Genomic DNA, 27890 nt, shown 5'->3' with positions numbered 1-27890 from the left:
TGGGGGTGACAGAGTTAAGGCCAGGCCACGGTGGATCATGCCAGATGGGCCTGATTTCCCTGGGGTCCTTAGAACAAGAGGGAAAAGGGAACATGGACGTGCGGGCCGAGGAGGGGCGCGGGCAGGAGGCAGATGTGGGAGTGAGGGGCCCCAAGCCCCCAGGAGCTGGCAGAGGCCCCAGGGCCTTCCCGGGGGCACTGACAGGCCATGCCTTGATTTGAACGTCTGGCCCTAGAAACGCCAGAGAATAAACGTCTGTGCTGTAAACCACCCAGTTTGCGAGACTTTCAGGGCAGCCCTGGGAAAGTCAGCACAGAGGGGTCCTGGGTGGTGGGCGCAAGGTGGGGACCGGGCCTGAGATGCTGGCGATCGGGGGCCGGGCCAAGGCAGAGGCCGTGCAGGACGCAGAGGGAGGGAGGTGGCCTGGGGGAGGCTCTGGGGCCCAGGGAGCTCTCAGGACTCCAGAGTCTCAAGGGGTGACTGCACGTGGCTCCTGGGTGACACCCCCAACCCCCAACGCCCCCACTCCCCGCAAATGCCTCCCTCCCACGGGGACCCTGAAGCCCTGGGGGAGGGTCCGGGAGAGGGAAGTCGAATCGACCCGTTTGGAGCTTCCAGACCTGGGTGGGGAGGGCTGTGGGATGGGTTGGGGGCTGCGAGCTCAGGTAGGGAGCCCCGTAGAGGCCTGGCCATATTCCGGGCAAGAGGGGGGATTAAAAAGACACTTGACAGCAAACACACAGGGTCGATTCTCTGAACTCTCAAAGCCACAGACCCCCAAGAACAACCGAAACGTCCGGAGGAGATTCTGGAGGTGCGGACCCTGCGTGTCGGCGGAGATCCTCTGAGATATCCCCGGCGTCCGACTTGGCGCAGGGCTCTTCGTCTCTGAGCCGTTTGCGGCCGCGTCACGGACCTTCCCCATGGCGCTGGGCCCTGACGGAGTCCGGACCTCTGCCCCGGGCGCGCGTCCTCCGAGAGTCTCCAGGCACCGCGGAGCAGCCTTGGCGCGTCCTCCATGTTGGAGAGAAGATGCTTCGAGACCCGGCGTCCTGGACTCCCAGTGTGGGCGGCTTCAGTGAGAGGCTTAAGGGGTTCCCAAATGGGAAACACTTGAAAGTCAGCATTGCTGTGGTTGAGAATGTAGATCCAATAAAAAGTTCACACTCAACTCAGATGTTTTCTGCGATTTTCACGAGCAAGAAGTGGTATCCGGGTCTAGAACACAGTGAGCCGAGGAACCCGCGGCCCACACACCTGGCAGGACCCACGGGGGACCCCGGCCAAGACCGGGCAGAGGCAGCCGCCGGCTGGGGAGACCCGGCGGCCGAGGCCCCCGCAGCAGGCTCCCGGCACCCCCGGCCCGAGGGGCTCAGGCCCGACCCCTGCCCTGGAAGGGGGGGGGGGTCGGCAGGTGGCCATGCCCCGTGCTGGGAGACGCGTCTCCACGGACGGTGTCGCCAGGGCAGCTCCGCTGGAACCGGCTCCGGACGCAGAGGCGACGGCCCCGGAGTCTCCCGCAAACGCCGACCGGGGCGGACACCCAGGGGCCGCGGCGCCCATGGGGACTTTTAAAATGGTAGCGCCCATGGGTGTATTTGCCCCAATAATCCACGGAAACAACGGTAATCTAAAAATAGTCTTGTTTTCTGTCCTAAGCTCCTTTTAACTTTGTTAGTCATCGCCAATTCTTAAAATAAAGCCCGGGGAGCGCCTCTCCTAGGAGCGGCTATAAACAAACCCCGAGAGGATGCGGGGCGCGCGCGGCGGTGCGGGGTGCGCCCGGGGCGCCGCGGCCAGGAGGGGCCGGGCCGGCCGCGGTGGCCGAGGGAGCCGGGCCTGGGGCCACCCGCCCCGCAGCCGCGCTCGGCCGCGCCGCCGCCTCCTCCCTGCGCCTGGAGCGCGGCCACCGTGGTCCCGGCAACGGCATTAAACAGAGGGAAACAGACGGGGACTCCGCCGCCGGGAGGGGATAAGGGGAGCATTGAGCGCAGACAGGAAGAGGCAGCTTTGGGTTGGGTGGAAAAGCTATTTATTGAAGGAGGAGGAGGCGGACAGGCGGCCAAGGGCTCCTGCTCCTTCCCGCGGCCTCTCCCAGGCCCGGGGCGGCCGGGCGGGGCGCCGGGATCGGGGCGGGGGCCGCAGGCGCGTGGCGGCCGGTGCGAGCGTGAGTGTGCGTGAGTGTGCGTGAGTGTGCGCACGTGTGTGCGTGTGTGTTAATACGACCCGCCAGACCGTCCCCAGCCTGGGAGCCACCCTCCCTTCACACTCACACACGCACTCACACTCACACACACACTCAGACACACTCAGCTCACACTCACACGCACACTCACGTCACGCGCACATCCGGACGCGCGACCCCTCCCGGGGTCCACCCCTCGGTCCGTCCGGCATCTCGCGGCCGAGCAGCTGCGGCGGGCGTGGGGCCCACCCGGCGGCGCCCCCAGCTCTGGGGAGGGAGCGGGGGAGGAGCGGAAACGCTCGGGGCGAGCCCTGGCACTCGGGGGCTGCGGACACCAGGACTTACGAAAAGGCGAATTTAAAACCCAAGGGAGTGGAGGGCGGGGGCGGCGCGGCCCTGGCGCCCCCTGGCGGCGGCCCCCCTCCCCAAGTCGCCCCCCCCCCGGCCCCCACCCCGGCATCCACGCGGGGCCGCCCCTGGTCCAGCCCAGGTAGTGACACCTGGACCGGGCTCTGCCCCCCACGCAGACACCCAGCAGCGCGAGCGCCCTTGGCAGTCTCCAGCGACGGAAGGGAGCTTTCAGCTCTGCGGGGTCCCGGCTACTGGAGGCCCCCAGAAAGGAGGGCGGGGAAGTGGCCGCTCTGCGGGGGAGCTTTGGAGTATTCAATATCGCACCTGACTGACGAGTGCAGTCACTGCTTGTCTCAAATGTGACAGCCCCCCCACCCCGTTTCCCGATCCGAATAGGGCTTGGGGCACCCACCGATCCCGGGGCTGCCGGTCCCCACCCCCTCCGCGCCCCAGCGGCGGACACACTCTTGGCTTTGGGGTTTATTCTAAACCACATAAGAGTGTCGTGCAATCGATTTAGGGCTTTTCCTGCACCAGACACCCTAACCGCCCCAACACCCCGCGCCGTCCACCCAACCCTAGCGAGAAAATGTGGTCTCGTTTTGGCAGCGAAACTGCGCCCTAGGAGATTCAGGGAGGTTGGAAAGAAGAAAGTAGAAAGTGGAACGCGATTAAATTAGCAGAGCTTGCCGGAGAAGGAGCCCTTCCTTTCTCGGGGCAGCCTCCCATTGATTAAAAACCCTGGAGTCTCGCCCACAACCCCCCCCACCCCACCCCGGGCTGCGCCGGGGCGGGGGCGGCGGCCGGGAGGGGCCCCGGCGGGGAGCGCACCCTGGTCACCTCCCCGGAGGAGCGCGAGCAGCCGGCAAGCTGGGGAGCTCAGATATTTACAGAATAAAAATGATCAGTCCGAGTCCCGGGACTGAAATGCAATCTGTTAGCAATTTAGCGGGATGGGAATTTCCTTTCTCGGGCCTGCCAGTGGAAGCTCTTTTCCAAATTTCCACAGCGGGGGAAGCCTGCGCCTTGACATAATGACTTCAGCATGCAGGGCGCGCTCGGCACCCCCTGTGCCTCCCCTCCCCGCTTCGGGAGAACAGAGGGTGGCTTCCCTCGGGACCCACGCGGGGCCCCGGGCGTCTGGGCGGACCGCTGGCCCCCGTGGCCCCTGGCGACGCCGCGGTCCCCGGCGCCGAGCGGCAGTGGCGGGCGGAGGAGGCCGGGGCGCGGGGCGGGCAGGGCCGTGATGTCACGGGAGGCGGGCGGGGGGGGGAGGCGGGAGCGGCCGGGCCGGCGGGAGGCGGGGGAGGGTGTTTTCCAGCTTTAAAAAGGCAGCGGCAGCGCGCGGCCCTGCGTCAGAGCGAGCCTTGGAGACTCTGCAAACTCGCCGCGCAGAGTCCAGCGCCGCGCTCGGGCGGGCAGGGGCGCGGGCGGCGGGCGCACACCTCCGCGGCTCCCCGCACCCTCCGGCCGGGGTCCGAGGTCGCAGCCCGTGGCCCTGCCACGCGCGCACACGCCCCTCAATGACACTTGGCCGCGGCGCGCGGCGCTGAGCCGAGCCGCGAGGGTTTCCGTCGGTGGAGAGCGCCCGACTTTCCGCGGGGAAGACGCGACCTCGGGGCGGCGGCCGCGCACCAGGAGGCCGCGGGAGGCCCGGGGCGCGGAGAGCAGGGAGCCGCTCCTCCTCCTCCTGCCTCTCGCCGCCGCCGCGTGGATGCCAAGTACGAGTTTCCCAGTCCCTTCCAAGTTTCCACTCGGCCCTCCGGCTGCCGTCTGCGGGAGAGGAGGAACTTCGGGGCCCGCGCAACCCGCCGGCGGCACCATGAAGTCCGCGGAGGAAGGTAACTCGGCGCCGCCGCGGCCCCCTCGGTTCGTCTCCCACCCCCCGCCCTGCCCCTGCCTGCGGCCCCGGCCCCGCGTGCCACCGCCCCGCGCCTGCCCGACGGCGGGGGCCGCGGCCCGGGGAGGAGGGTAAGGCCGGGCCGGGGCCGGGGCGCCCCGGCGGGATAGCTCGGCGCCGAGCGGCGCGCGCGGATTGGGAAGCGGTGTCCCCCGGCGTTTCCCCAAAGCAGCCTTGACTTGATGCCGCTTCTTGCCAATAGGTGTCTCCTCTCCTCTTTGCGCTGACTGCAGAAACTCGGCCTAGCTGAGGTGGCTTGGGGCTGCAGAAAACTCAGACAGAACGCCGAGGTTCGGGGACAGGCGAGGTTAGAGCAGTGGAACCACAAAGTGTACTTGGGATGCAGTGTACTGTATATTTATGAAAGTGAAAAAGGATCCAGTTTCTGCTAGTCACACATTGGCTCCAAAGAAAACCTTACACCCGAGGGTGCGGGTCGGTGCCCCCTCAGCGGCTCTGTCTGCCTGTGGGCATTTCTCTGAGCTGTAGGCTCACAGGGTTGGTGAAACCCGCTGGGACCACGCCGGTCTCGCTAGTTCACTTTTGGTTCCACAAGCAGGACTAAAAGTGGTCAAAGGCTCCCCAGGTTACAGCCTCTAATTAAAGCCATCTCACCATCTCATAGAAATTAGTGTTCCAACCATGGAAAAGGTTTCAGGCCAGTTTGAAAAGTACCACCACATTTCAAGCTTATAGGAAAAAAAAATTGGCAAAAGTTTTGGTCCCTTAAAATCTGGTACTTGCTCTTCCCCTCTGGCGACGAATCCCTTACGTCTGAAAATTCTCGGGACCTTCCTGCAGTGCAGAGTGACAAATCCAGGTCCAAATGCCCTCTGCAGAGCCCCCTCCTCCCGGCGCCTTAGACAGTCACCATGGCAATAGGCCCGCCCAGGCAGCGCCCACCTTTACTGGCCCTGGCAGGTGCCTTTTGAAAACCGGTGAACAGCAGTTACGGTTTGAGATGGCAAAGCATGACCTAAAATGGAGGTTACCTTTCCAAATCCTTATCTGTGACCGAAGTATTTTATTGAAATTATTTTAAGAAAGCTAGCAAACCATTCCTGCCTATGAATAATTAGTACTCATATTTTTAAAAATAAGGGCAGACATTCTTCTGACAAGTGCTAGAAATGCTGCCATTTCCTTTACTCTTCTAGTAAAGAGGCCCCCACCGCCTCAGTTCCCAAAGACTGTTGGCTTTGGGAACCGACTTATTGCTAAAAAAAGGGAACTCAGTACCATAAATTCACTATTTCTGTGTCTGTGGATCTTTGTGTTCTAAAGTTTTCTGTACCGTTTGTATCACGGGAAGTAGCTAGTGCTTACTTTTCTCACCATTTCATCTCCATTTTTAAAAATGTTGAAATGTAATTGTTAGGCAGTGTTCACACGATGAGCTCTTGTATTAGAAAAGTCTAAAAATATTTTTTTGTTTTAGGTTTTGATTTTAAATCCTTGGACATTTATTTCAGAGTTTTCTGCACAAAATTCTTATCCCTGCTTCAGAAACGTTGGTCTTAAAATAATCTCAAAGTTTAGTTTACTTGAACAGTCAGTATTCTGTGCTGTAATAAGGGATCTCTTTTCTCTTATAAAAGTAAATCTGCAGGGGTGGTGGTGATTTTTCGTGTTTTCTAGTTAAGAACATTTTTGCAAATGCTTCTGCTAAAAGGCAATAAGCTAGGTCCAACAGTGCCCTTTGAATAAACAAACATTTATATATTTTATAAGGTCTACAAAATTCGGCTAACCAGAAAGGATGATCTAGTCCTTAGGATGCGCAGGCACAGGGCCCACGAGGGAGGCCGGCCTCTTGCAGAGCGAGTTGGCCATTGCCGAGGTCTGGCCGCTCTGCATCTCACCACCCGGCGAGGAGGCCGACGCGGGCAGCAGAGGCGCGTCCAGGGGGCGGTGACCCCACGGCTACCCCAGTCGGGCGGCCGGGCCCACGCGTCCTGAACGCGGCTCTTTCTGCAGGGCGGAGCTTGTCACTGGGGAGAGTGGAGGAGCAAAGGCCTGTTAGCAGCCACCCAAGGAGGCCGCGCCACCCAGAGCGCCCTGAGGCCCCCCGAGCTGCCGGAACAAAGCGCACCCTGTTCCTCCTCCATAACTTCACGGCATTGTTTCCTAATCCAGATTAGCAAACAGCCCGGGCTTCTCCTGTGCATCGCACTGGGCACTGCAGGGTTCTCTCTTGCATCCCGGCAGCCTCTGCAGGACACGGTCCAACCTAAGCATCTCCACCAAGAAGCAAGTGTGGATGAGCTGGTGACTGAGAACCAGGACCCATCGGGCCGGGGTGGGGAGAGGTGCCCGGGAGTGTTTAGAAGCAGCCACCCCGTCTGATGTCCTCTGTGGGGATCCAAAACCTGGTGGGAGGCTGGGGCGGTCTCCCAGCCGTCTGAGCCCACCTCCCGAGGGCCAGACCATCTGTGGACCTGTGCCAGTGGAAAAGTGTAAACCCACTTTCTCCACACCAGTGTAGCCAAAAGTTTTAGTCTAAACAGATGATAAAGGCTGTTACTTGCGTGCGATTTTTTGGTGGGGGTGAGAAAGTGGCTGAAATTGAAAGAAAGAATGAAAAGAAAGAAAATGAAATGCTGCAGCTTCTCAACAGAAAACAGAAGTTCCATTTACCTCGAGGTCAGCAAAAAGCAAACTAAAACACAACAGCCCTCCAACATACATCTCAAAGTGGGAACTATTATTAGAACCGAAATCAGGCCAAACCGAACCATAGTTTATCATGGAGAAAACTAGCCGTTTCAAGGGGTCACGGAAGAGGAGCTCTGCAGGGGGCACGTGACTCCCTAGTTATCTGCTCTGGAAAAAGCAACACCTGCAGGGCCCGGGGCTCCAGGGCAGAAAGGGAGACACATTTTGATGAGAAGCATGAGAAGCTGAGTTGCAAAAAAATTGTAATTTGTACTGCCTCCCTCCCCCCTTTTCCGTCTGGACTCCCTTGTCCATCTGTGACCCTCAGCTTCTTCTGGAGCTGCGCCTGGTCACCATCGTTCTCTCGCTAGTCAAGAAGTCAGCCTCACACGGTGCAGGCCCTGGAGGAAGGTCCAATAAGCAGCTGGGAGAAAAGTGGGGGACAGAGCAGGTGCTGTGAGGTGCCGGGGCTGCCCATGGGTTCCTTCAGGGCCTCTCTGGCCGTTTCCTGGCAGGTTACTTGTGCACCTGTGTGTGTGCATGTGCGTGTGCACATGTGCTTTAGAATGGGGACCAAGGGGTACAGTATTACAAATGCCCAGGGGTCGCCCCAAGTTAAAACCCGGCCTGCAGGTCAGACGCGGGAGACCAAGCCAGGGCCGCGGCTGCACCCCGGGTCCCCTGGGGGCGTCAGCCGAGAGCGGGGTCCCGGCCTGAGGGAACCTGCACTTCAGTGCTGGAAGACGGTGTTCTCTGAGCAAAGCCCCGCCACGAGCGGCTGGAGGAGACCCGTTCCCGTGGAACGCCCGCTCGGGCGGCGCCGGGCGGTGGGGGACCCCGGGGCTGCACCAAGCGCCCCCCCGCCGCCGGCTCTTGTCTTCTGCAAACTCCGGGCCCCGGGGGAGCAGCGCGCGGGCCCTCTCGGTCGGGTCCGGGCCGCGGGTCCGGTGGCGCCGCCGCGCGCGGAGAGTTAGTTTATTTAAAACTCGGCGGCGGGCGGGGCGGCGGGGCGCGGGACCCGGAGACGGGGGGGCGGGCGCGGGGGGGGTGGGGGGTGGGGGGAGTGGGGGGGGCGGGGCGGGTGGGGGCGGGGCGGGGGGAGTGGGGGGAGTGGGGTGGGGGGCGGGGCGGGGGCCGGGGGTCACGCTGCGCGGCGGGGGGAGCGGCGGGCCCGGCCCACAGGTGCCCGCGCGGCGCGGCCATGACGGGGCTGGGGGAGGACCAGGAGCTCGACTTCGATTTCCTCTTCGAGTTCACGCAGAGCGACGAGGGCGCCGCCGCGGCCGCCGGAGGTGGGTGGGGGCGCCGCGGGGAGCCGCCGGGGCCGGGGCCGGGGCCGGGGCGGAAGGGGCCGGGGGCGCGAGTGTGCGGCTCTGCCCCGGCGCCTGCTTTCATTTTCTTTCCCCGCGGAGGACGGGGACTCCCGCGCAGCCCCGGGTCCCGGCTCGGCCCGGGCCGCCGACCCCAGGAGAGCCGGGGCGCAGCCCTCCTCGCCCCTGGCGGGACCCCTGCTTCCGGGTCCCCTCTCTGGGTCCCCCCGCCTCCTGGGTCCCCTCTCCACGATCCCCCCTGCCTCCGGGTTCCCTTCCCCGGGGTCCCCCTGCCTCTGGGTCCCGCCCCCGCCTCCGGGTTCCCTCTCTGGGGTCCCCCCTGCCTCCCGGGTTCCCTCTCTGGGGTCCCTCCTGCCTCCCGGGTCCCCTCTCTGGGGTCCCCCCTGCCTCCTGGGTTCCCTTCTCCGGGGTCCCCCCTGCCTCCTGGGTCCCCTCTCTGGGGTCCCCCCGCCTCCTGGGTCCCCCCCACCTCCGGGTCCCCTCTCTGGGGTCCCACCTGCCTCCTGGGTTCCCTTCTCCGGGGTCCCCCCTGCCTCCTGGGTCCCCCCCCCCGCCTCCGGGCTCCCCCTCTTTGGGATCCCCTCTGCCTCCTGGGTCCCCCTCTCCAGGATCCCCCCCGCCTCCGGGTTCCCTTGTCCAGGGTCCTCCTGCCTCCCGGGTCCCCTCTCTGGGGTCCCTCCTGCCTCCCGGGTCCCCTCTCTGGGGTCCCCCCTGCCTCCTGGGTTCCCTTCTCCGGGGTCCCCCCTGCCTCCTGGGTCCCCCCACCCCGCCTCTGGGCTCCCCCTCTCCAGGGCCCCCCTGCCGCCTCCCACCCCCTCGCTCTCCTCTTCCAGGTTACCCACAGCTGGGCGCCACCAGCCCCTTTCCCTCCAGCCGGGAGGTGAGTGAGGAAGACGAGGGCAGGAGGCTTGGCCGGGAGAGGCCGGCAGTTTGGGACGATTGTCTAATATTTTCCACATCATTCACCACTGCTCTTTTCAAAAGTCTAATGTCTTGTTCACTTTTTAAAAGTAAATGTCCCGAGCAGGCAGGCACTGCCTGGTCGGTCCTCGTTATCCGCTGTCCCCCGGCGTCCATCGCTCTCCTCTCCTGCCGCCGTGGGGTCCGGTGGCCGCGGGGTCCCAGCCCTGCGGGAGGCGGGCGGCCGTCGGGAAGGGACCAGGACGGGAGAGGAGGACACGGGCCCGGAGGCGTGTCTTACTTTCTGGCTCTGAGTCCGCCTGGCCGGCAACTGTCCTCCGGTCTGGTCGTCCTTTCTGGAGCTCTTTCCAGTGCCCTTTGACTTCGTGTGTTTCCAGAACGTTCCACCTCCACGTGCATCTGCGGGTCACTTAGCAGACGTTGTTAACGCAGGCAGCTTTCATGGTGTGAGGAGCAGTCCGTCCACAAGCGTTTCCCGCGAGCGCCTGACGCGCCTCGGCCGCACCTGGGCCTTTGCCACCGACCCGACCCTCGACCCTCTCGCTCCTCCCAGCTGCTGTCCCCATGGGGGGCCGGGCTGGCCCCGGAGGGTCTCGGTGACTGACCTTCAGGAGGGCAGCGAGGCCATGCATCCTCCCACACTTTGACCTGGGTGTTTACTCGGCATCGATAACTGATGACGGCTGCTGCCGGCAGGAGACGGGGGACTGCACCCCGTCATCTAACGCCCGGCGCTGGGTGGGAGTCGCACCGCCAGGCCACTTCCAGGAGGAGAAACATCAGGCTGGCTTTCGGGAACGCCTCCAAGGCTGCCCCCTCCACCTCCACGTGGGGAAGGGGTGTCGTCTGTCGTCTCGGGGGTCCCCTGAGGGGGGCCGTGAGGCGAGATGGCGGCTGCTCGTGAGCGCCCTTACTGTCCACCCAGCACGCCAGGTGGTGTGGGAGGTGACCAGGGAGATGACACCTGGGCTCAGCACGGGCGCCTGAGGGGGCCTCGGAGAGGCCAGCTGGGGCCCTCCTGGAGGATGCGTCTTGTTAGGCTGGTGAGCTTTCACGGCCGGTGCAGGGGTGGGCTGGGGTCCCGCTCTGGCCGGCTCAGGGACCCCCCACAGCAGGTGGCCTCTGGGATTTGTGTCACAAAGGTGGGGCAGCACCGGCCCACTCTCCCCGGCACGTGCTCGGCGCCCTGCCCAGAGTTGGTTCTCGAGAGTTTCCATCCAGAGGAGCAGAGCAGGTGCGGGGACCGAGGCGCTGGCACACCTGCCAGGTGAGGCTTTCTGCCTCCTCGGTGGTTCTGCAGCGTCGGGCGCAGGTTCCCGGGCACTACCAGGTAACTTCCCCTCAGCCCTCTCCAGGGCGCGGCTGCCAGGGCACTGCCTCTTGGAGGCCCCGGGCCGGGCACAGGCAGGGCCTGGAGGACCCCTCCCCTCTTTTGTGGCTAGCAGAAAGAAGTTGTTAGAAAATATTCCTTTTTAAGTCGTTTTGCGTGTGTGAGAGAGACCCAAAAACTCATGCTTTTTTCCTAGTGTTCTTTTTGTTATTATTAATTATTATATTCCATTGTTTACCAAATTATTAAACTCTCCAGCCCTTCATGAGTCCTGGAAACGGCTGCCTGATTCTGGAATGAGTCTGGGTGTAAATAAACAAAGGAATGAGTGCTATGGTGCTGCATTGAGAAACAAGGTAATCCTGAGTTTTGTGGATTGTGCCGAATACTTAGGAAAGATCCCCGAAGCGCCTTCTCGTGCCCTCGGCCCTGTCCCGCGTGGTGAGCAGCAGGCTGACCGGGCTGGCACCTGCGGGTTCTGCTCGCCCCGCTCTGGGCCACACGGACCCTGCGGGCTTTGCTCGCTCGTTTCTCATGTCTCTAACCAAGAGCTTTTGGGAAGCGACTGTGTCTTCAGTTTCTTTACTTCAAAGTGCCCAGCAAGTGCACTATTTGTTGGAGAACGAAAGCAATTTTTTCTTTTTATTGACCTGGGTCGGGGAGGGGGTGATGCTCGGTCCCAGTGGCCCCGGGTCCCCACGTCCTCGCCTGGCCGGTGGCACGGCCGCCTCCCCTCCTCGGGCGGGAAGCGGTGCCCCTCGGGGAGCAGGCAGGAAGGAGCTGCCCCGCGCCTCGCGAGGCGGGTGTGCCCCGCTTCCTGCCCTGGGCCCCGGGCCGCGCTGTCGCCCTGGCAACTCGGGGGTGCGGAGCCGCGGGCTGGAGGCCGTCCAGCGGGAGGCACCTCCCGGAGTCCGCGCGGGGCTCTTTGTTTGCCTTTATTTGCATTGCTGGTGGCATTTAGTCATTTTGTCGTTTGCGTGTGGAAAGGGAACATCTCTTGCAGAAGATGATGATTTGGAAGAATTTTTATTCCCAAGTGCATTTCCACCAAACAGCAGCGACGTGTCCTCGCGGGCACTGGTGAGCCCCGCTCTCTGGGGAGCCTTCCGTCGCTGCCAAGCGTTTAGGAAAAGCACTAAAATCTCTGACACAAGCAGGCCCCTCGCACCTTCTCACCGTCCTCAGTTTATCTGTTCTGGAGAGGTTGTTGTCAAAAGTAGAGTTGTCTGCAGGATTGGGATACTTTACATTTATATCCTTTCTTCAGGGGAAGGCCACAGCTAACCGTGCACAACTTGGGTGATTTTTAATTCTTTGAAAATAGAGACTTTGAAAACAGTTACTTAAAATGATAAACTGTGGGCGACCTGGCAGCTCTTTTGGCCCCCTGAGGACGGACGGGCTCAGGGGTCCTCAGCCGCTCGTGGACCCTTGGACGGGCTGCGGTGCAGGTTTATGTAACAATGTGTTGTTTACCCGCGGCTGGCACCAGCCTCAGATGCTTGCATTTGTAAATCTTCCTCACTGGCACATCGTTGGGCGAGCAGAGGGAAAATGCCCCTCAAGCCTGTCCCTGTCTGTCACACGCCAGTCGGCCAAATCCCTTGTGCCAGGCTGCTACGGAAACAGCTCCCAGTGGCAAGGGCTTGGACTGACATCGTTTTCCTTGTTGCTGTTTTATTTCCAATACGTGCAAAATAATTGTCTTGCCTGAGTCCACAGCGGCCCCCGTCGCCCACATGCAGACAGGCCGGGCCCTGCAGACCAACTCTGGCCGCAGCCACCTTGCAGATTGGTGGCATCCTTTATGGGAAAAGGCAGAGTCACCTGCAATGGTTTTGTGGAAGACAAGGGGGACCCCAGGGGGTGCTCGGGGCTGTAGGCTGCACTCCGTCTCAGGATGAGCTGGGCGAGGCAGGGCGGTGGGCCGCGTCACCCTCGCCACCCTGGCCTCCCCCGGCCTCCCCCTCTGTGCCAGGCTGCGGCTGGGTGAGGGGCTTGAGGCACCAGTGCCCTTTGTGGGAGGCCCCTTGAGGGGCCGCTGTGCCGTCAGATACGCTCATCTGTGGTTTCCCTGGCTTGGTAGGAAGCCCACTGATACACTTTGTTTTTGGTGGTTGTTCAGAAGTAAAGTTATGTGGCTCTGACATGAGGCCACGGCTGCTGACGCTCCCTGGGGAGACCTCCCCCACTGGCGTAGGCAGGCCCCCCACATGCCTTGTGGAGAGAAGGGCCCTGTGGGAACTGGAGAGTGAGTAGGGTGCACACAGGCCTCTCAGGGGAAGCCACGTTTTTATGACATTCTATTTCATTAAATGATTTTGAATAGGCTCTACATAATATTTGCCTAAAATAGGCCTGTTTCTTTGCACTCCCCTTCCCTGGAATTTCGTGCGCCTTCTTGGCAAGTGGCCAGGTCCTCCGGGCATTGGTGGCACTGACCCTAAAGGTGCCGAGTGATCAGATCAGCCGGGCATCTGAGGATGGTCAAGAAGGGCCCAGAAATGTCCTCGTTACATGTAAATGTAATCCCTTGGAATAGCTAAAAGATTCAAATTCGAATTGGTTTGGGTGGATAATAAAACCAAATTGAGTAGAAGCAGTGAGGGGGCGGGGAGGAGGGCAGGAGCCTGTCCCCAGGCAGGTGTTCCCTTACCCCAGGTGTCTGCACAGGTGTCCCCTACCCCAGGTGTCCCACACAGTATTCTTTTACCCCAGGTGTCCCACATGGGTGCTCCCCTACCCCAGCTGGGAAGGTGGGCTCCCAGCAAAGGCATCACCTCAGCCAAGGGGGTGGGAGGTGAGCTTTCCCAGGAGGGAGGGACTCAGCCTCTGGGGGAAGTTGGGTCTTCAGCTCATTTTTGTTTGAAAGATGAGGACAAGAGGATGAGACAGCAGGTCCTCAAAGGGCAGTCGAGTCAGGTGATCGTAATGGATTTTCAGCATTTTCCGTTCTGTAATTTGTTTAACCCGGGAGAACTCACGGTCACGTGCATCTTTCATTGTCACGTAAAGGCTTTTAGGCTTTTTTCTTCCTCACTGAGCCAAGGTTCACTGAAACTCCTGAGCGGAACGCGAGGCCCGAGGCTGACAGCCCTGGCGTCTCCGGGCCTCCTGCTCTGGCCTGTGCTCACCCTGGGCCGGGGCTCGGTCTCTCCCACCTGCTCTGCCCGTGGCCCGCACCTGTTTGCTCTGCGCCCCCTTTCCCCTCCCGTCCCCTTCACCAGCCGAAGGGCCTGCACGGGCCTAGCCTGTGAGCCGGGGTCCCTGGCACACAGAAACACTTCACACGTCGCCTCCTTCCGTCGGCACTCGGACGGGCTTTGTGCAGTTGGTCGGGTGAGCTTTGCCTTCTCACCTGAAGACAGGTAGCTCTTCTTGACAGCTTCATGACTTGGGAAGACCGAGGTTTTTAATCTAGAAGTCAGGCTGACACGGCATGGGGCGTGTCGGGGCGGCCGTGTGAGGGTGGCCTGTGATCCTGGCAGCCGCGGTGTGGGGTGCTGCTGTGTGTGCCCATAAACAGGAAATCACGTTTGCCGGGGAAATCAGTGTTCGGTGACAACATTGCGAGGAGAAGGACCCTCCCAGGGCCGCTGTGGTGGCCAACCCTCAGGGGAGCAGCAGCTGTTTAAAATGCAGACCCCACTCCGTGTGCCCCTCGACCACCAGCTCCCACCCCCCACCTTCCCCTCCTACCAGGGACTCCTCCCCTCTGTGACCTTCCTTCTTTATGGGGTGACCCCCAGCCTACAGGGGACCCCTCCCTGACCCCTCTGGCTTCTCGCTCTTACTGGGGACCCTCCCTCACTGCCCCCCGCCTTCCCTTCTTAGGGGACCCCTCCCCACGGCTTGCCCTGCACTGTCAGTGCCCACGTGGCTTCCCGGCCCCTGCCAGATCGGTGGGAGCCCCCTGAGGCAGTTCCCCATCTTTGCTCCCATCGCCTCTGCCCTCCCGGGGGCTTGGGGCCCGGGGTACTGTCCGTGGGAGCTGCCGAGGGCTCGGCCCCCCACTGGTCGTCTGGCCTGGCTGAGGCCGTGTGGTGGCAGCCGGGCTTGGGGATCCTGAGCCTCCCGGGGTGCCAGCCCCCGCGTCTCCTCCAGCAGCCCCTGCAGGGCGGGCCGTGGCCTTGTTGGGAAGCTCGAGTCCAGGGGGAGGAGGCAGCCCTGGCGTGCTCAGCCAGCGGCAAGACCACGGGGACAGGGCAGCGCGTGCAGAGGCCCGGGGCGCCGCCGGGCACGAGGAGGGTGGGCGTGCGGGAGGGGCCGGGCACGTGTGCTCGCCAGGCCGTGCGACGCCCGAGGAGCCTGCAGTGCGGTGTGTCATGCACGCGGTTCCTGTGGTTCCAGAAGCCCTCGGGGCTGCGAGGGCTGCGCTGGTCACTGCTCCTCCTTCCTCCCCGACGCGGGGACAGGCTGCGCCTCCGCGGCGTGCGGGCGGGGGGCCAGGACGGGCTCTCCTGTGGAGGCCAGCGCTGCTCGGTGCGCCTGCCGGGGGTCCCGCGTGGGAAGGGGGTCTCAGAACTGGCTTCGGTGAGAAGGGCCACTTCGGGGTCACGCCCGCTCCTCTCTGCGGGCGCAGCAGGCGGGTTTGCAGCGAGGAGGGCTCTCCTGATAGCGAGGGTCAGAATCACACGTTGCCAGACGCGGTGCTGGCTGGCTCCTTCTGGAAGAAGTCACAGTGTGTGTGGGGGTGAGTGGGGGGTTGACTTGGCCCCCTCAGGCCCTCGGGGCCCTGAGCCGCGCCCAGCGACGCCGGACCCCTTCTCTGCCCCGTGTGGCTGCAGCCCGGGGCGCCTGCGCCAGGAGACGGACGTGCGGCTGCTGCGTGTGGCTCTTCTGCACGGGGACCCTGGCAGGCCGCCCCCCGGCCTGTAGGCACAAGCACCGCAATGCCCTGGCATTTCTCAGGGACGGCCCCCAAGGAGCGAGTGCTGAGAGCGCTGCACGTCGGCAGCAGCTGTCCGGGGACGGGCTCCTGGGCCGTGAGTGGGTCAGGCCCTCCCGGGGGGCCCTGGCCTGGGCTTTCACCCATCCGGGAAGTTTCCATGGCAGCTGGTGACCGGAGGGCCTCAGCGTCTTGGCCTTAAAATCTCTTCACATGTCGTGGTGCCTTTGCATGTAACACACTGTTCGCTCGCTCCCACCCAGTCTGAGCCCCGGAGGGCCAGGCCGGGTCCTGGGCTTGGGGAGCAGCTGGGAACCAGGGTGACCCCTGCCCCCCGAGTGTGCTGTGCAGACCCTGAACTCGGGCTGCCTTCAGCTGGGTCAGCAAAAGAGGGTGGTGACCAAGTAGTGTCGGGGCCGCGCGGCTGGTGGGGCTCAGGGAGGGCGTCTGCGAGTGGAGCCCGGAAGCAGGTGAGGGCCCTGCTGGGCAGGCAGAGGGGAGAGGACACACGGACGCCTCGCGGGTGGGGGACCTCCTGGGCAGCGGGGAGCCAGGCAGGCGCTGAGTGGAGCGGGGGCTCCGCGGGCGGCTCTCCTCCCACTTGGGGAGGCCGAGTCTCGAGACGGGGGCTGCGTTCCAGGTTGGTGAATTTGGAGTTTGGTGATTAGCCCCTCATGCCGTGTCCCCCTTTTTGTTTTTCCTCCTAGAACACTATAGCTATGCGCCCTCCGGTGTCGGCTCTGGTCTGCCCCTCGGCACAGCCCACCCTCCGTTGCCTGCCCCCTGCCATGACCTCCAGGCCCCGAACCCCGTCATCTCCATCGCTCCGTCCACCAGCCACCCCTCCGCGTACGCAGGGGCTGTGGACAGCGGGCCCATGGGCTATTTCCTGTCCTCGGGCCACGGCAGGCCCGGCTGCGCACCCGCGCTGGAGAGTCCGCGCATCGAGATAACTCCCTACCTGGGCCTGCACCATGGCGGCGGCCCGTTCTTCCACGATGTGGAGGTGGAGGACGTCGGTCCCCTCGCCAAGCGGCCCCCAGCCACGGCCACCCTGAACCTGCCCAGCATGGAGTGCTACCGGGACCCCACCTGCCTGAGTCCGGCCGGCAGCCTGTCCTCCCGGAGCTGCAACTCCGAGGCCTCCTCGTACGAGTCCAACTACTCCTTCCCGTACGCGTCCCCCCAGACCTCCCCGTGGCAGTCCCCCTGCGTGTCCCCCAAGACCACGGACCCCGACGAGGGCTTCCCCCGTGGCCTGGGGGCCTGCACCCTGCTCGGCTCGCCCCGGCACTCGCCGTCCACCTCACCGCGCACGAGCGTCACCGAGGAGAGCTGGCTCGGGGCCCGCACCTCCCGGCCCTCCTCCCCCTGCAACAAGCGGAAGTACGGCCTGAACGGCCGGCAGCCGCCCTGCTCGCCGCTCCGCTCGCCCACGCCGTCCCCGCAGGGCTCCCCGCGCGTCAGCGTCACCGACGACACGTGGCTGGGCAACACCACGCAGTACACCAGCTCGGCCATCGTGGCGGCCATCAACGCGCTCAGCACCGACGGCGCCCTGGACCTGGGCGAGGGGGTCCCCGTCAAGTCCCGCAAGACCACCCTGGAGCACGCACCCTCCGTGGCGCTCAAGGTCGAGCCGGCCTGCGAGGAGCTGGGGACCACGCCGCCCGCGGCCGACCCGTCCCCCGAGGACTTCCCCGCCTTCCAGCACGTCCGCAAGGGCGCCTTCTGTGAGCAGTATCTGTCGGTGCCGCAGCCCCCGTACCAGTGGGTGAAGCCCAAGGCCCTGTCCCCCGCTTCCTACATGAGGTAAGGGGACCCACCAGCCCCCGAGACACCCCAGGCCGTTGGCGTCTGGCCTCCCCGGTCCTCCTCGTTTCGTTCCCGGCTCGGTCACTGCCTCTGCCGCAGCTGCAGACGGGACCGAGTGGCACCCCGGGGCGCCGGGCGCACAGCCCCTCCCCGCCGGCAGCCGGCTGCACCTGGAGAGCAGCATGGCCCCTTCCCTGGGGGCAGATGAGGCTGCTGGCAGTCTGGTGACAGAGAGCTCGGGGGGATTCTCTACCTCCCGGTTGTAGTGGTGGGTGCCTGTTTTTGGCAGTGTGAGCCACTGCTTTAACTCCCCGGGGTCCGTTTAATGAGCCCAGTGTTTTATTTTTAACTAAACAGCTTTCCCAACAGGTGGGCCACTGGTGACCCCTCACAGAGTGTTTTCTGGTCGAGGAGGTTTCTCCGAGGCACAAAAATGTCCAGCAATGCCAACCAGTGCCACACAGAGCTCGCTGCCTTGCTCATGGCACCATTTTATGTCAGAGCTAGGGGAACCGTCTCCTCCCAAAAGGAATGTGTGGGCGCATGTAATTCTATGTGCAGTTTCAGGGTGCTAGAGGCTCGCTGTGCTTTCTGTTTGTTTTCTTTCATAGTTTCCGTTTCTGTTTTTGTTAGAAGGAGTCCTGGAGACAAGACTGGAGTCAGCCATACCGGCCTTCCTACGTGGAAGGGTGTGTGGTTTAGTAAGGCTGTTTTTTTATCCAGATTTGCAAACCTTTTCTTTTCTGCAACGAAGGCAGTGCGCAGTGACCTCTGGGGTGGGGGGAGCCCGGTGCAGCCTTCGCGAGTGTGTGTGGCAGGGAAGGGGGAACGGGCAGCTTCACCAGGCAGACGGCGGGCGCTGCCCTTCCACGGCCTGGCGGGGGAGCAGGCGGTCGAGCGAGCGGGCAAGAGCCGCCCCTGGTCCCTCTTGGCGGCACGAGGCTGCTTCTGCGTCTCCACCTGGTTTCCCTTGGGTGGCCGAGGCCGCGGCTCAGTTCTACCCAGCGAATGTGTCTCAGACCTGGATTTAATTCATAAACATGGAAATTTAAAAAAAGTTTGGAGGCTGCAAGAACTTCAAAACTGTTTTAGAAACTGTTTATGCCTGCAGTGCTGCCTTTACAATTTTTACTTAAATGAAAGTAAGACTGTTTGGAGGCTGATACTCTCGGGCACGTCGGTCGCACGTAGACGGCCATCCTTGACCTTGTGCGTCTGTGTGACAGGGAAGGTCACGGGCACTGGCCACTGAGTGTCCTGCGGCCCGAGGCTCGGAGAGAGCACCGTCACCAGGTGCCAACCGTCGCCCGAGGACGTTTGTAAGAAGCTGTAAACGTTCCGGCAAACCCTGTGTTAGCTCCCATGAGAAGGCCAGTATGCCTTTAAAAAATGAAATTCATTGCCGGGCTGCATTTAGTCATCGGTTATTTATTCCCTTCTAGATTTAGTCGAGGGCAGGTGTGCTCCCTCGGAACTGGGGTGTCCCTGGAGGCAGCCGCCTGCCAGGCCTCTCTCGTCAGACCTGTGTTTGATTTGGTCATTGGAGCACACAGGTGGCTGTTTTTTCCCTTTGGTTGGGGATTTTTGCAGTAATTATGAGGGCCGATTTGTTCTCTCATCTTTATCTCTGGGTTACAGGACCTCTTTAGTTAGGTGTGAGGCCTGCGCGTTAATGCAAACAAACAAAAAAGTGAAGTGTACAAAACCAGCCTCCGCGCTGGAGGCCCTCACTTTTCCACTGTTTTGGTCCCCCATGGAAATGTGTTTCCTGCCCCTGCAGTCTGTTTCCCTTTGATCTTGTGCCCCGGGCCCGGGGCTGGACACCCGAGCGGCCAACCCGAGGGGAACTGGCTTCCCCTGGGCAGCCCTCCGCAGCGAGGGTGTGTGGCTCAGCCCGGCCCGAGGCCAGAGGCCGTTTGCCCCTCTCGTGGTGCAGCCCCTCTGGGCCCTAGAAATTACGATCAAATGTTGACGGGACTGTTGAAGGAGGTGCGCTCCGTGGGCCTCTCCACCCGCGTCTGCCCCCTGCGTCCGGGCTCACCCGCCTTCACGGCGCTCCCTGCTCTGCACCCTGACAGGCCCCGGGATTCAGGAAGGCTGGGCCAGATTCCTGCCGCGGCCAGATAAGTTGTAATGTCTGCAGAACGAGCAGCACAGCATTTGATAGGATTCTGTAGTTTTGGAGTTCAGCATTTGGAGTTAAACTGACCGATGCGCATATTTTTAAAACGCAGGCAGCTGGCCTGGAAGTCAGGGGTAGTTGGCAGAGCCCTGGACGGTCGGACGGCCTGCCCCCGCTTCTGGAGCCAGAGTGAGGCTGCACAGCCCCTTCCTACCTCCCCTTCTTTCGGAGACTCCCGGGCCTGGCCGGAGCTGTCTGCCTGGGTCTCGGCCGGGAGCTGAGGCCTGGGGCAGCCTTCGGTCCACCTGCCCAGGGTTCCCCCAGCCCCGGGAGCTGCCGGCCCCCACTCCCTGCTCCTGCAGGGCCGAGGGCAGTGACCTCAGCTTTCCTGGAAGGGCAGAAGGGGTGACGTGTGAAGGCTTCTGGAGGCACTGGTTCTCAGCGGGCGAAGATCAGTGATTTTCATCTGAATCTGAGGCCCTGCAGTTAAACGACTGTTCATGATTGTTCAGCCGAATTCCCTCGCGCCCCCTGTGTCCTGGGCACCGAGACCCAGTCGTAGGGGCTGCAGGAGTGCACTTTTTTCTGTCAAGTAGGCATATGGGGCGTTCAACCGCTGATGCGCGAATGTCTCCGTCTCTCTGTGTCCATGTAATCACTGTGCTTTTAAAGCCACAGAGTTACGTGGGGAATTAAGCCAAAAAGAGCAGCGAGCTGGGAAGTCAGGGGCCTTCCGGCGTGCGTCCGTCTGAAGCATGAGCAGCGCGTTGCTGAGTTGGATTCTCCCACGTGCGCTTTGCCTCTGGGAGCTGAGTGCTCACACCAGAGGTAGCGTTTCCAGGTGGCAGGAGAGGACTCGCGAGCAGTTTTCACAAGGACCCTGCTTGGTTCGGGTGACGAGATACTTGCCACATGGCTGAGCCGGTTTATTTCTGTTGTTGCTTTAGGCTTTTGGCTGAGATACTGAAAATGTTCGTCATTTCACTGACTTTTATGCTATGCATGTTATCAGCTTCCAAAAATCTGATAAGTGATTATTGATCTTTCTTGCGTTTTGTAAGTTATGTATTTCAGAATTTATCCTATTTTGGATTAGATAAGCATGTAGACTAGTGAGAAGAAAATCCTTGTCTTGTTCCCCAAACACAAGCCCCTTCCCCCGGCCTCACTGTGGGGTTTCTGTGGAGGGCGAGGAGGTCAGTCTCCAGAGCCCTGCGGCCAGGCCTTTCCCCGCTGGGCCCGCTGCCCGCACGCCCTCGGGGCCGATCGGGTTGCAGGTGCAGGCTCAGCAGGGCCCAGGGCCGCCCTAGAGCAGGGCAAGGCCCAGGGGTGCCCGAGGGGCTCCCGGTGTGCCCCCACAGGCGCAGGCTGTGGCATTCCCCTCCGTGCCTGGGAGAGGCTGGGCGGCGTGCTCGGGTCAGAGGCTGCGCCTGGTGGGAGCGGGGGCTGCGGCTGGGGGTGGGGGTCGGCCCCCACCAGCCTCCAACGTGGGCCACTCCAGCCGCTTTCCTTGCGGGGCCACTGGCCTGTGCCTTCCGGGGGGGCTGGGCCGTGGGCCCCCCTCGGGCCTCCTCGACTCCCGCCGCCTCCCCTCGGAGAGCCCACCTCGAGCAGGGAGCGCCCTGGAAGAAACCCCTGTGCGAGTGAGTGACTGTGAAGGAAACAGCTCCTGGAAAAACAGGTGGAAACGACTTTCATGTGTATCGGTTAATTCTCTTTGCTGGGTCCCCGGGGTCCCAGAGGGTCCCGGGCAAGGGGCTCATGCCAGCAGGGTGCTCGAAAGGCACCCAGAGTTGAAGGAGTGCGCCCGGCCAGCGAGGGCCTGGAAGGTGACCGTGGCCTGTGCCTGGCGCCTGTGCTGACGGGTTTGTCTGCTCTGGACGCCGCCGAGGTTCCCAGGCAGCCAGCTCCCGGCGAGGGGGAGTGGAGTGGGCATCCCGCCGTGGCCTCGGGCTCCAGTCTCCCGGCCATTCCGCGCCCAGCGCCGGTGAGGACGGACAGACGGACAGCCGACTCGTGTGCAGGCCTCGCCTGCCAAGGAGGCCGTGCGGGGAGAGCCGGGGCATGAAGCCTGCGGTGGGGCCGTCCGCGTGGGAGCGGGGGACACTGCTGCCGCAGAGACTGAGGTCCAGCTGGGGGACGGCGGGCGCTCACCTTTGACCCCTGACCCAGACACAAATCAGTGCAGTTCATTTGCCAATGTTTCTTGGATTCTGGAGAGAAAAACGTGTTTTTATATTATGATGGGGTTTGCCTTTTTGTAAATGCTTCCAAAATGTCTTCTGGAAGTTAGGGTTCGACACGCGAGTGTTAAGTTGGCTTTTAGTTAAGGAAAGGCCCCTGTGGGTGCTGCTTTCCTCAGGGACATGCATGTGTAATAACATGTGATCTGCCACTGGCCTTCCTCCTGCTGGGCCCCGAGGCGGGTGCCCGGGGAGAGGAGCGGGCGCCCTGGGTCAGCGGCTGAGGTCCCGGCTTCCTCCTGAGTGGATTCGCCCTTGGGGCATCTCCCGATCCCCGGAAACCAGGGGTGAAACCTGCCCCAGCGCTGGGCATGACCATGAGGGCCTCCGCGTTAGGAGGGGTCGTTTCCCCTCACTTGGCACCTGGAGTCTCCATCCCCCTTGGAGGCAGCGGTCAGTTATGCCAGGAGCCCCAAGGCCTTTGTTTTGGGGTGACAGTCACGAGCCGTTGTCGGGTGAGCCAGCCTGACTGTGAGGGATTCTCGAGGTGGTTAGTTCCGCTCTTCTGTGTGTGGCGCAAGTGACCGCAGGTCCGCATGGGCAGCTTTCAGAGTTTGGCCGTCATACTGGCCATGAGGGTGATGCGTGGCCCAGGGCCTGCCCCTCTGGGGCCTGGTGCCCGGCAGTGGCCCTGCTGGCCCGGAGGTGCAGCGGAGGCCCCGGGTGATGCGGGGGCAAGTGCACGGGTTCGGCTCATTGAGAGATGAGGAAACCAAGGCACAGAAGTTTCTAGGTGCAAAATAAAACAGCAGGGCATAGGAGGGCTGGAGACACTGGGCTCTGTGGTGCCACGCACGTGGGGTGCACACTCTGCTGCTGCCCACCGGGGCCGCGGGGGCAGATGGGCTCGGCTCAGGCCAGGGGCGCGGCGGCATCCTGAGCCCACGACCCGCCTCTGTTCCAGAAGGTTTGCAGCCTGTCGGGCGCTCTCCCGGCGTCCCTGCCGCTGTCCTCTCCGGAAAGGCCACGGCCCGTCTCAAGGCCAACCCCGGAGGGACAGGCCAGGCAAGGGTCGGCGCTGCCAGCTTTAGGTGTCGGCCTCTGGTCAGGGGGCGCCTCTGCTGGATTGAGGACCTCAAAAGGGAGCTCTTCCTCCTGAGCCTGGGTCTGCAGAGCCTGTGCTGTGGCACCAGGCGGACCCTGCTGATGGCGCCTCGGAGGCCACGGGCTGCACGTCCTCCCTGTGGGGTCAGGAGGCTCTTATCGCTGACAGGGCTGCTGCCTGTTCTGGGGGAGAGGACGAGGGCTCCCCGAGGGCTACGTCAGGCACCGCGGCTGGTTCTGAGGTTTGCAGGGTGGGGGTGAGGGCCCACAAGATACTTGGCAGGAGGCTGCGACCCTGTGTGGCAAGGGTCCTGGGGCTCGGCCGGCTCACCCTGACCTTCCCCTCCAGGGTGCAGGGGTCCCCGTGATTGGTGTCACCAAGTTTGGGTAGTGGGGTCTTGGCTCCCAGCAAAAGTGGCCTCGGCTTTCTTGACGTGTGTGCAGTGTGCGGGGCCTTGCCGGGGCATGTGCGCGGCGTGCGGGGGCCTTGCCGGGGCGTGTGCGCGGCGTGCGGGGCCTTGCCGGGGCGTGTGCGCGGCGTGCGGGGGCCTTGCCGGGGGGTGTGCGCGGTGTGCGCGGGGCCTTGCTGGGGCGTGTGCGCGGTGTGCGGGGGCCTTGCGGGGCCTTGCTGGGGCGTGTGCGCGGTGTGCGGGGGCCTTGCTGGGGCGTGTGCGCGGTGTGCGGGGGCCTTGCTGGGGCGTGTGCGTGGTGTGCGGGGGCCTTGCTGGGGCGTGTGCGCGGTGTGCGCGGTGTGCGGGGGCCTTGCGGGGCCTTGCTGGGGCGTGTGTGCGGCGTGCGGGGCCTTGCCGGGGCGTGTGCGCGGCGTGCGGGGCCTTGCCGGGGCGTGTGCGCGGTGTGCGGGGGCCTTGCCGGGGCGTGTGCGCGGCGTGCGGGGGCCTTGCCGGGGCGTGTGCGCGGCGTGCGCGGGGCCTTGCCGGGGCGTGTGCGCGGCGTGCGGGGGCCTTGCCGGGGCGTGTGCGCGGTGTGCGGGGGCCTTGCTGGCAGGTGTGTGCGGTGTGCGGGGGCCTTGCCGGGGCGTGTGCGCGGTGTGCGGGGCCCTTGCCGGGTCGTGTGCGCGGTGTGCGGGGCCCTTGCCGGGTCGTGTGCGCGGTGTGCGGGGGCCTTGCCGGGGGGTGTGCGCGGTGTGCGGGGGCCTTGCCGGGTCGTGTGCGCGGTGTGCGGGGCCTTGCCGGGGCGTGTGCGCGGTGTGCGGGGGCCTTGCCGGGGGGTGTGCGCGGTGTGCGGGGGCCTTGCCGGGGGGTGTGCGCGGTGTGCGGGGGCCTTGCCGGGGGGTGTGCGCGGTGTGCGGGGCCCTTGCCGGGTCGTGTGCGCGGTGTGCGGGGCCCTTGCCGGGTCGTGTGCGCGGTGTGCGGGGCCTTGCCGGGGCGTGTGCGCGGTGTGCGGGGGCCTTGCCGGGGCGTGTGCGCGGTGTGCGGGCCCTTGCCGGGGCGTGTGCGTGGTGTGCGGGGCCTTGCAGGGTCGCCCGTGCTCTCCTCCTTGGAGTGCCCGTCCCGCTGCAGTGACCAGATGCCTGTACCTGCCGTGTAGGGCTGACTCTGCAGGGAGGGCCGAGACCCCTCTCCTGGTGGCCACACGTCCGCCCGTGAAGGGTCCCCTTCCCTGCTCCTGTAGGGCCAGGCGGCCTCTCCGCGGCGTCGGCAGCAGGTTCTGGAGGCCGCGGGCAGCAGCGCCCCCCAGGCTGGAAACCTGGAATGGAGGCGGGTTGCGGGCCCAGGACGCCGCTGCCCCTGGCCTGAGCTGAGGTCAGGTCGTGGGTCAGGGTGGGTCCACCTGTCCACTGGGCAGTCGGCCGGGAGCGCGGCCCCTCCTGGGCGGGAAGGACTTTCTCACGGCCCGGGGCTCTGCCGCTCCTGGAGGGATGGGAGACGGGTCCTCGGGTGGTCCTGTTGGCCGGGCCCCAGGGGGCCGGGGCTGGTGCGAGGCCAGCGGCGTCCCCACCTGCCGGGGTCGTGGCGCGGGGACTCGGAGCTGGGCTTTCTGGGCTCAGAAAGGAGGAAGGAGGGAAAGACCCGGGAAGCCGGGGGCTGGTGCCGCGTTAGCTCGGAGGACTCGCTTCCCTGGGTCTCTGTCTTCAGGAGGTTGTGGTCACGCACGTGCGGCTCGTGGCGTTAGCTCTTCGGGTGACAAGTGTCATTAAAGCCTTTACACGTTTCTCCCACGTGATAAGTACACGTGTGCTTCAGCTCTTTGGAAATTCAGAATCGAGAGGATTTGGCTCAGAACCGTGAAGGAAGGGACGCCTCACCCTCGGGTTTCCACCACATGCGGAAAGCGTCACTCCCCAAAGAGTGATTCTGAGAGTCTCGTGATGAGCTGACAAGGTGGTGGTGACTTATACTGAAAATTGCTCCTCAGACGTCGGGTGAGCACAGCCTTTCTAAGGAAGACGGAATTCGGAGGGGCTCCCGGGCCCCCGCGGACACCGAGCAGCCAAAGCCGTTGCTGAGCAGACACCTGGCAGCCAGGTGAGGCGAGACTCGAAAGTTAAAACTCAACTTTTAAAAAGTTTATTTTAGGGGGTTTATACATGTAGTGTCTCACTGTAGAATATTTACAAAATTTAGATAAACAAAAAAGAAAAACGAATCACCCGTGATACTACTACTTTATTGGGAGTTTATGAGTCTGAAATATCACAGTTACCATTTTAGCACATCTGCTTCAAGACCTAATCTTGAGAATATTTTTAGTTTTTAATGTATTCTAAACATGCAGAATTGGAGAGACGGGTCTGGGGAGACCCCCACCCGCCCCCAGCCTCAGTCCCCACGAGCCACTGCCCTACCCGTTTCATCCGAACCCTCCGCCCTGATTATTTTGAAGCAAATCCCAGACCCCTTATTTTTCTCTATACGTATTTCAGTGTGTATTTCTACAAGATAGCGACTCATGTTTAGAAACTAATTATGATAGCGTCACCTCACCTAACGATTAACGTAAGAAAATCCTTCAGTGTCACTGAGTATCTCCTCCGTATTCACGTCCCTGATCCATAGTTTCTTTTGACGGCTGTGGAACCAGGTCCCACGTGAGGTGGTTCCTTACGGCCCGCTGGGGCTTTCTTCTCGCCTCGGGTCCTGTTCTCATCCCTTTCTCCCCCTGCAGCGATGCCGTGGACGTGGCCGGGGGATGGCGTGGTGGCTGGGTCCTGGCTCACCTGCTCCGTCCCCCACTCCGTGCCCCGCACTCCGCTGGCCGGCGGGTGGCTGGTGGGGTCCCTGCCCCGGACCCTCCTTGGCTGCACTGTGCCTGGCAGGGGGTGCTGGTGTCTCCTCTCTTGATGCCAGCGGGTGGCTGATGGGATAGGCTGCAGGATGATTTTTACTTTTGAATTGAGAGGCCATGTTTTCCAGCCCAGGCTGGCGTTTGAAGACGTGGTTTTGAATCCCCGCTTTCCCGTGATGGGTGATCTTGGGCGAGGCGTTTGAGTCCGACAGATGACAGACGACAGACGGAACACGCAGCCAAGCAACTGCCTGCCCCAGACCCTGACGAGAGAGGAAACCGTGTTTGAGCTGGAAGGCACCCTCGTTAGCACTGAATTAAATCAGGGTAGCCTCGGTTCTGCATTCTGCTGTAATGGCCTTTGTTTCAGTATTTCTTGCTGTGGTTAACTGCTCCTGAGTCCATGGGTCTTCTGAACGGGTAGAAGTGCAAAGGGAAAATCACATAAACATCCTGGATATTACAGGCTCACGGCTATCGTGTCAACAAGCGTTTGTGGGTGCCTGTGAGGCAGCTGGCGTCAGGTTTTCATCGAGAAGCGTGCAGGCGTTTTGTAAAGTAGAGGTTGAGCGCTGTGATTTAGCCAGTGTCCTCATCAATGATGCTTTTTATAACTTTCACCGGAATGAATGAGGCTGTTTATGAAATTCCTTACGTTTTACAAGAGAGACTAGACTCTGAAGTGAATCTCTAACTGTAAAATAGGTACTGGCTGTCTGCAGGCACCTCTTGGGCCGGAGGGAGGCAGCCCCGGGGGCAGCAGGGGCTGCACTGGGCCTTGGTAGGAGACCCGATGGAGGAGAAACCCGAGTTTTCTTATTTTCTGATTTTGGAGCTCAGTATGTGGGTGGCCTCCTTGGGAACTGGGCTCTTAAAAACAGCCTTTAAGCTTCCCCTGTGTAAAGGAGACCCAAAGAGTAAGTAAAAATGTAAAGCCTTTCTCACAGGAAAGTGACAGCCAAACCAGCCACGGAAAGGGAGCCCCGGCTCCCCTTCGGGGGCCCCACCCCGGGCAGGCGTGACCCCAGCTCGTGGCTGCAGACGCAGGGTGCTGCCCGCAAGCACGAGGTGACCCCTGGCCCTCCTGCCGTGGACCACTGGCCAGAGTGAAGCTGGCCCTACACCCTTCAACACCCTGCGTGTCATCAGAACGCCAGGGTCCCGTGGAAGGTTCTGGCTCATTTCCACTCGTTTCCAACTGGCTCACCGGGCACCTGCTGCCCTCATTTTCCCCTGGCCCCGTGGATGGCCGGAATGCACCTCGTGATGGACGGGCTGGCACGGGGACCCCCAGTTGCCAGTGGGGCGATGGGTTCCTGGTGTCAGACGGCTGCTGGCGAGGCCCGGAGATGCCGATAGCATCAGGCAACGTGGGAGTAGGACGAGGAGGGCTTCTCAGGTGAGGCACGAAGCCAAGCCTGTTGTTTACAACTCTTTGTGTTGTGAGGTATCTTCAGGTTCAGAGGACACGGTGAAGACGGTACAGGGCGGTGTGGGGGGCTCCGGGGACCCTCTGCCAGAGGCCCTGGGCCGGCACGGTGCTGCGAGGAGGAGAGGAGCTCCAGGTCGCTGTGTCTCGCTTTCCAGCTCCTCTGCTCAGTACCTGGTTTCAAGCTCCACACACCCTGGGGAGGCGGAATCGTCACCCCCATGTAGGAGCAAGGATTTGGAAAAGTTGATAGATGCACAGCCATTGAGATGGCTGCAGCCACTATGGGGGCTGGAGGCTGAGGGTTTGGCCGTTGTCGTGTCGGCAGCCATCTCTGGCGGGAGGCTTCTCACTCTCGTCGCCGACACGTGCAGGGTCTCCCGCCCTCCATGTGACCCAGCGACGCCTTTCCCGTGGCTTCACATCATCA

General features: G+C 62.7%; 1 protein-coding gene across 6 annotated transcripts in view; it reads left to right on the top strand.

Annotated features, from left to right (window-relative positions):
* The first annotated feature begins 3909 nt into the window (after window positions 1-3909).
* The window catches only part of NFATC1 (nuclear factor of activated T cells 1), a 112437-nt gene continuing 88456 nt past the window's right edge, over window positions 3910-27890 (top strand). For 5 of the 6 annotated variants that reach the window (XM_037805676.1, XM_037805675.1, XM_037805673.1 and 2 more), the window contains exons 1-2: window positions 3910-4377; window positions 16269-17373. In XM_037805676.1, the coding sequence (XP_037661604.1) occupies window positions 4251-4377; window positions 16269-17373 (1232 nt within the window). In that variant the 5' untranslated portion in view covers window positions 3910-4250. Of the gene's footprint in view, window positions 4378-8274; window positions 8384-16268; window positions 17374-27890 lie in introns of those variants that run through there. The other variant, XM_037805674.1, reaches the window with a different exon arrangement.

Source organism: Choloepus didactylus, chromosome 16 (assembly GCF_015220235.1).
Source record: "Choloepus didactylus isolate mChoDid1 chromosome 16, mChoDid1.pri, whole genome shotgun sequence".
NCBI classification, from domain to species: domain Eukaryota; kingdom Metazoa; phylum Chordata; class Mammalia; order Pilosa; family Megalonychidae; genus Choloepus; species Choloepus didactylus.
The sequence above is the reverse complement of the archived record's forward strand: the minus strand, read 5'-3'. Positions and strand labels throughout refer to the sequence as shown.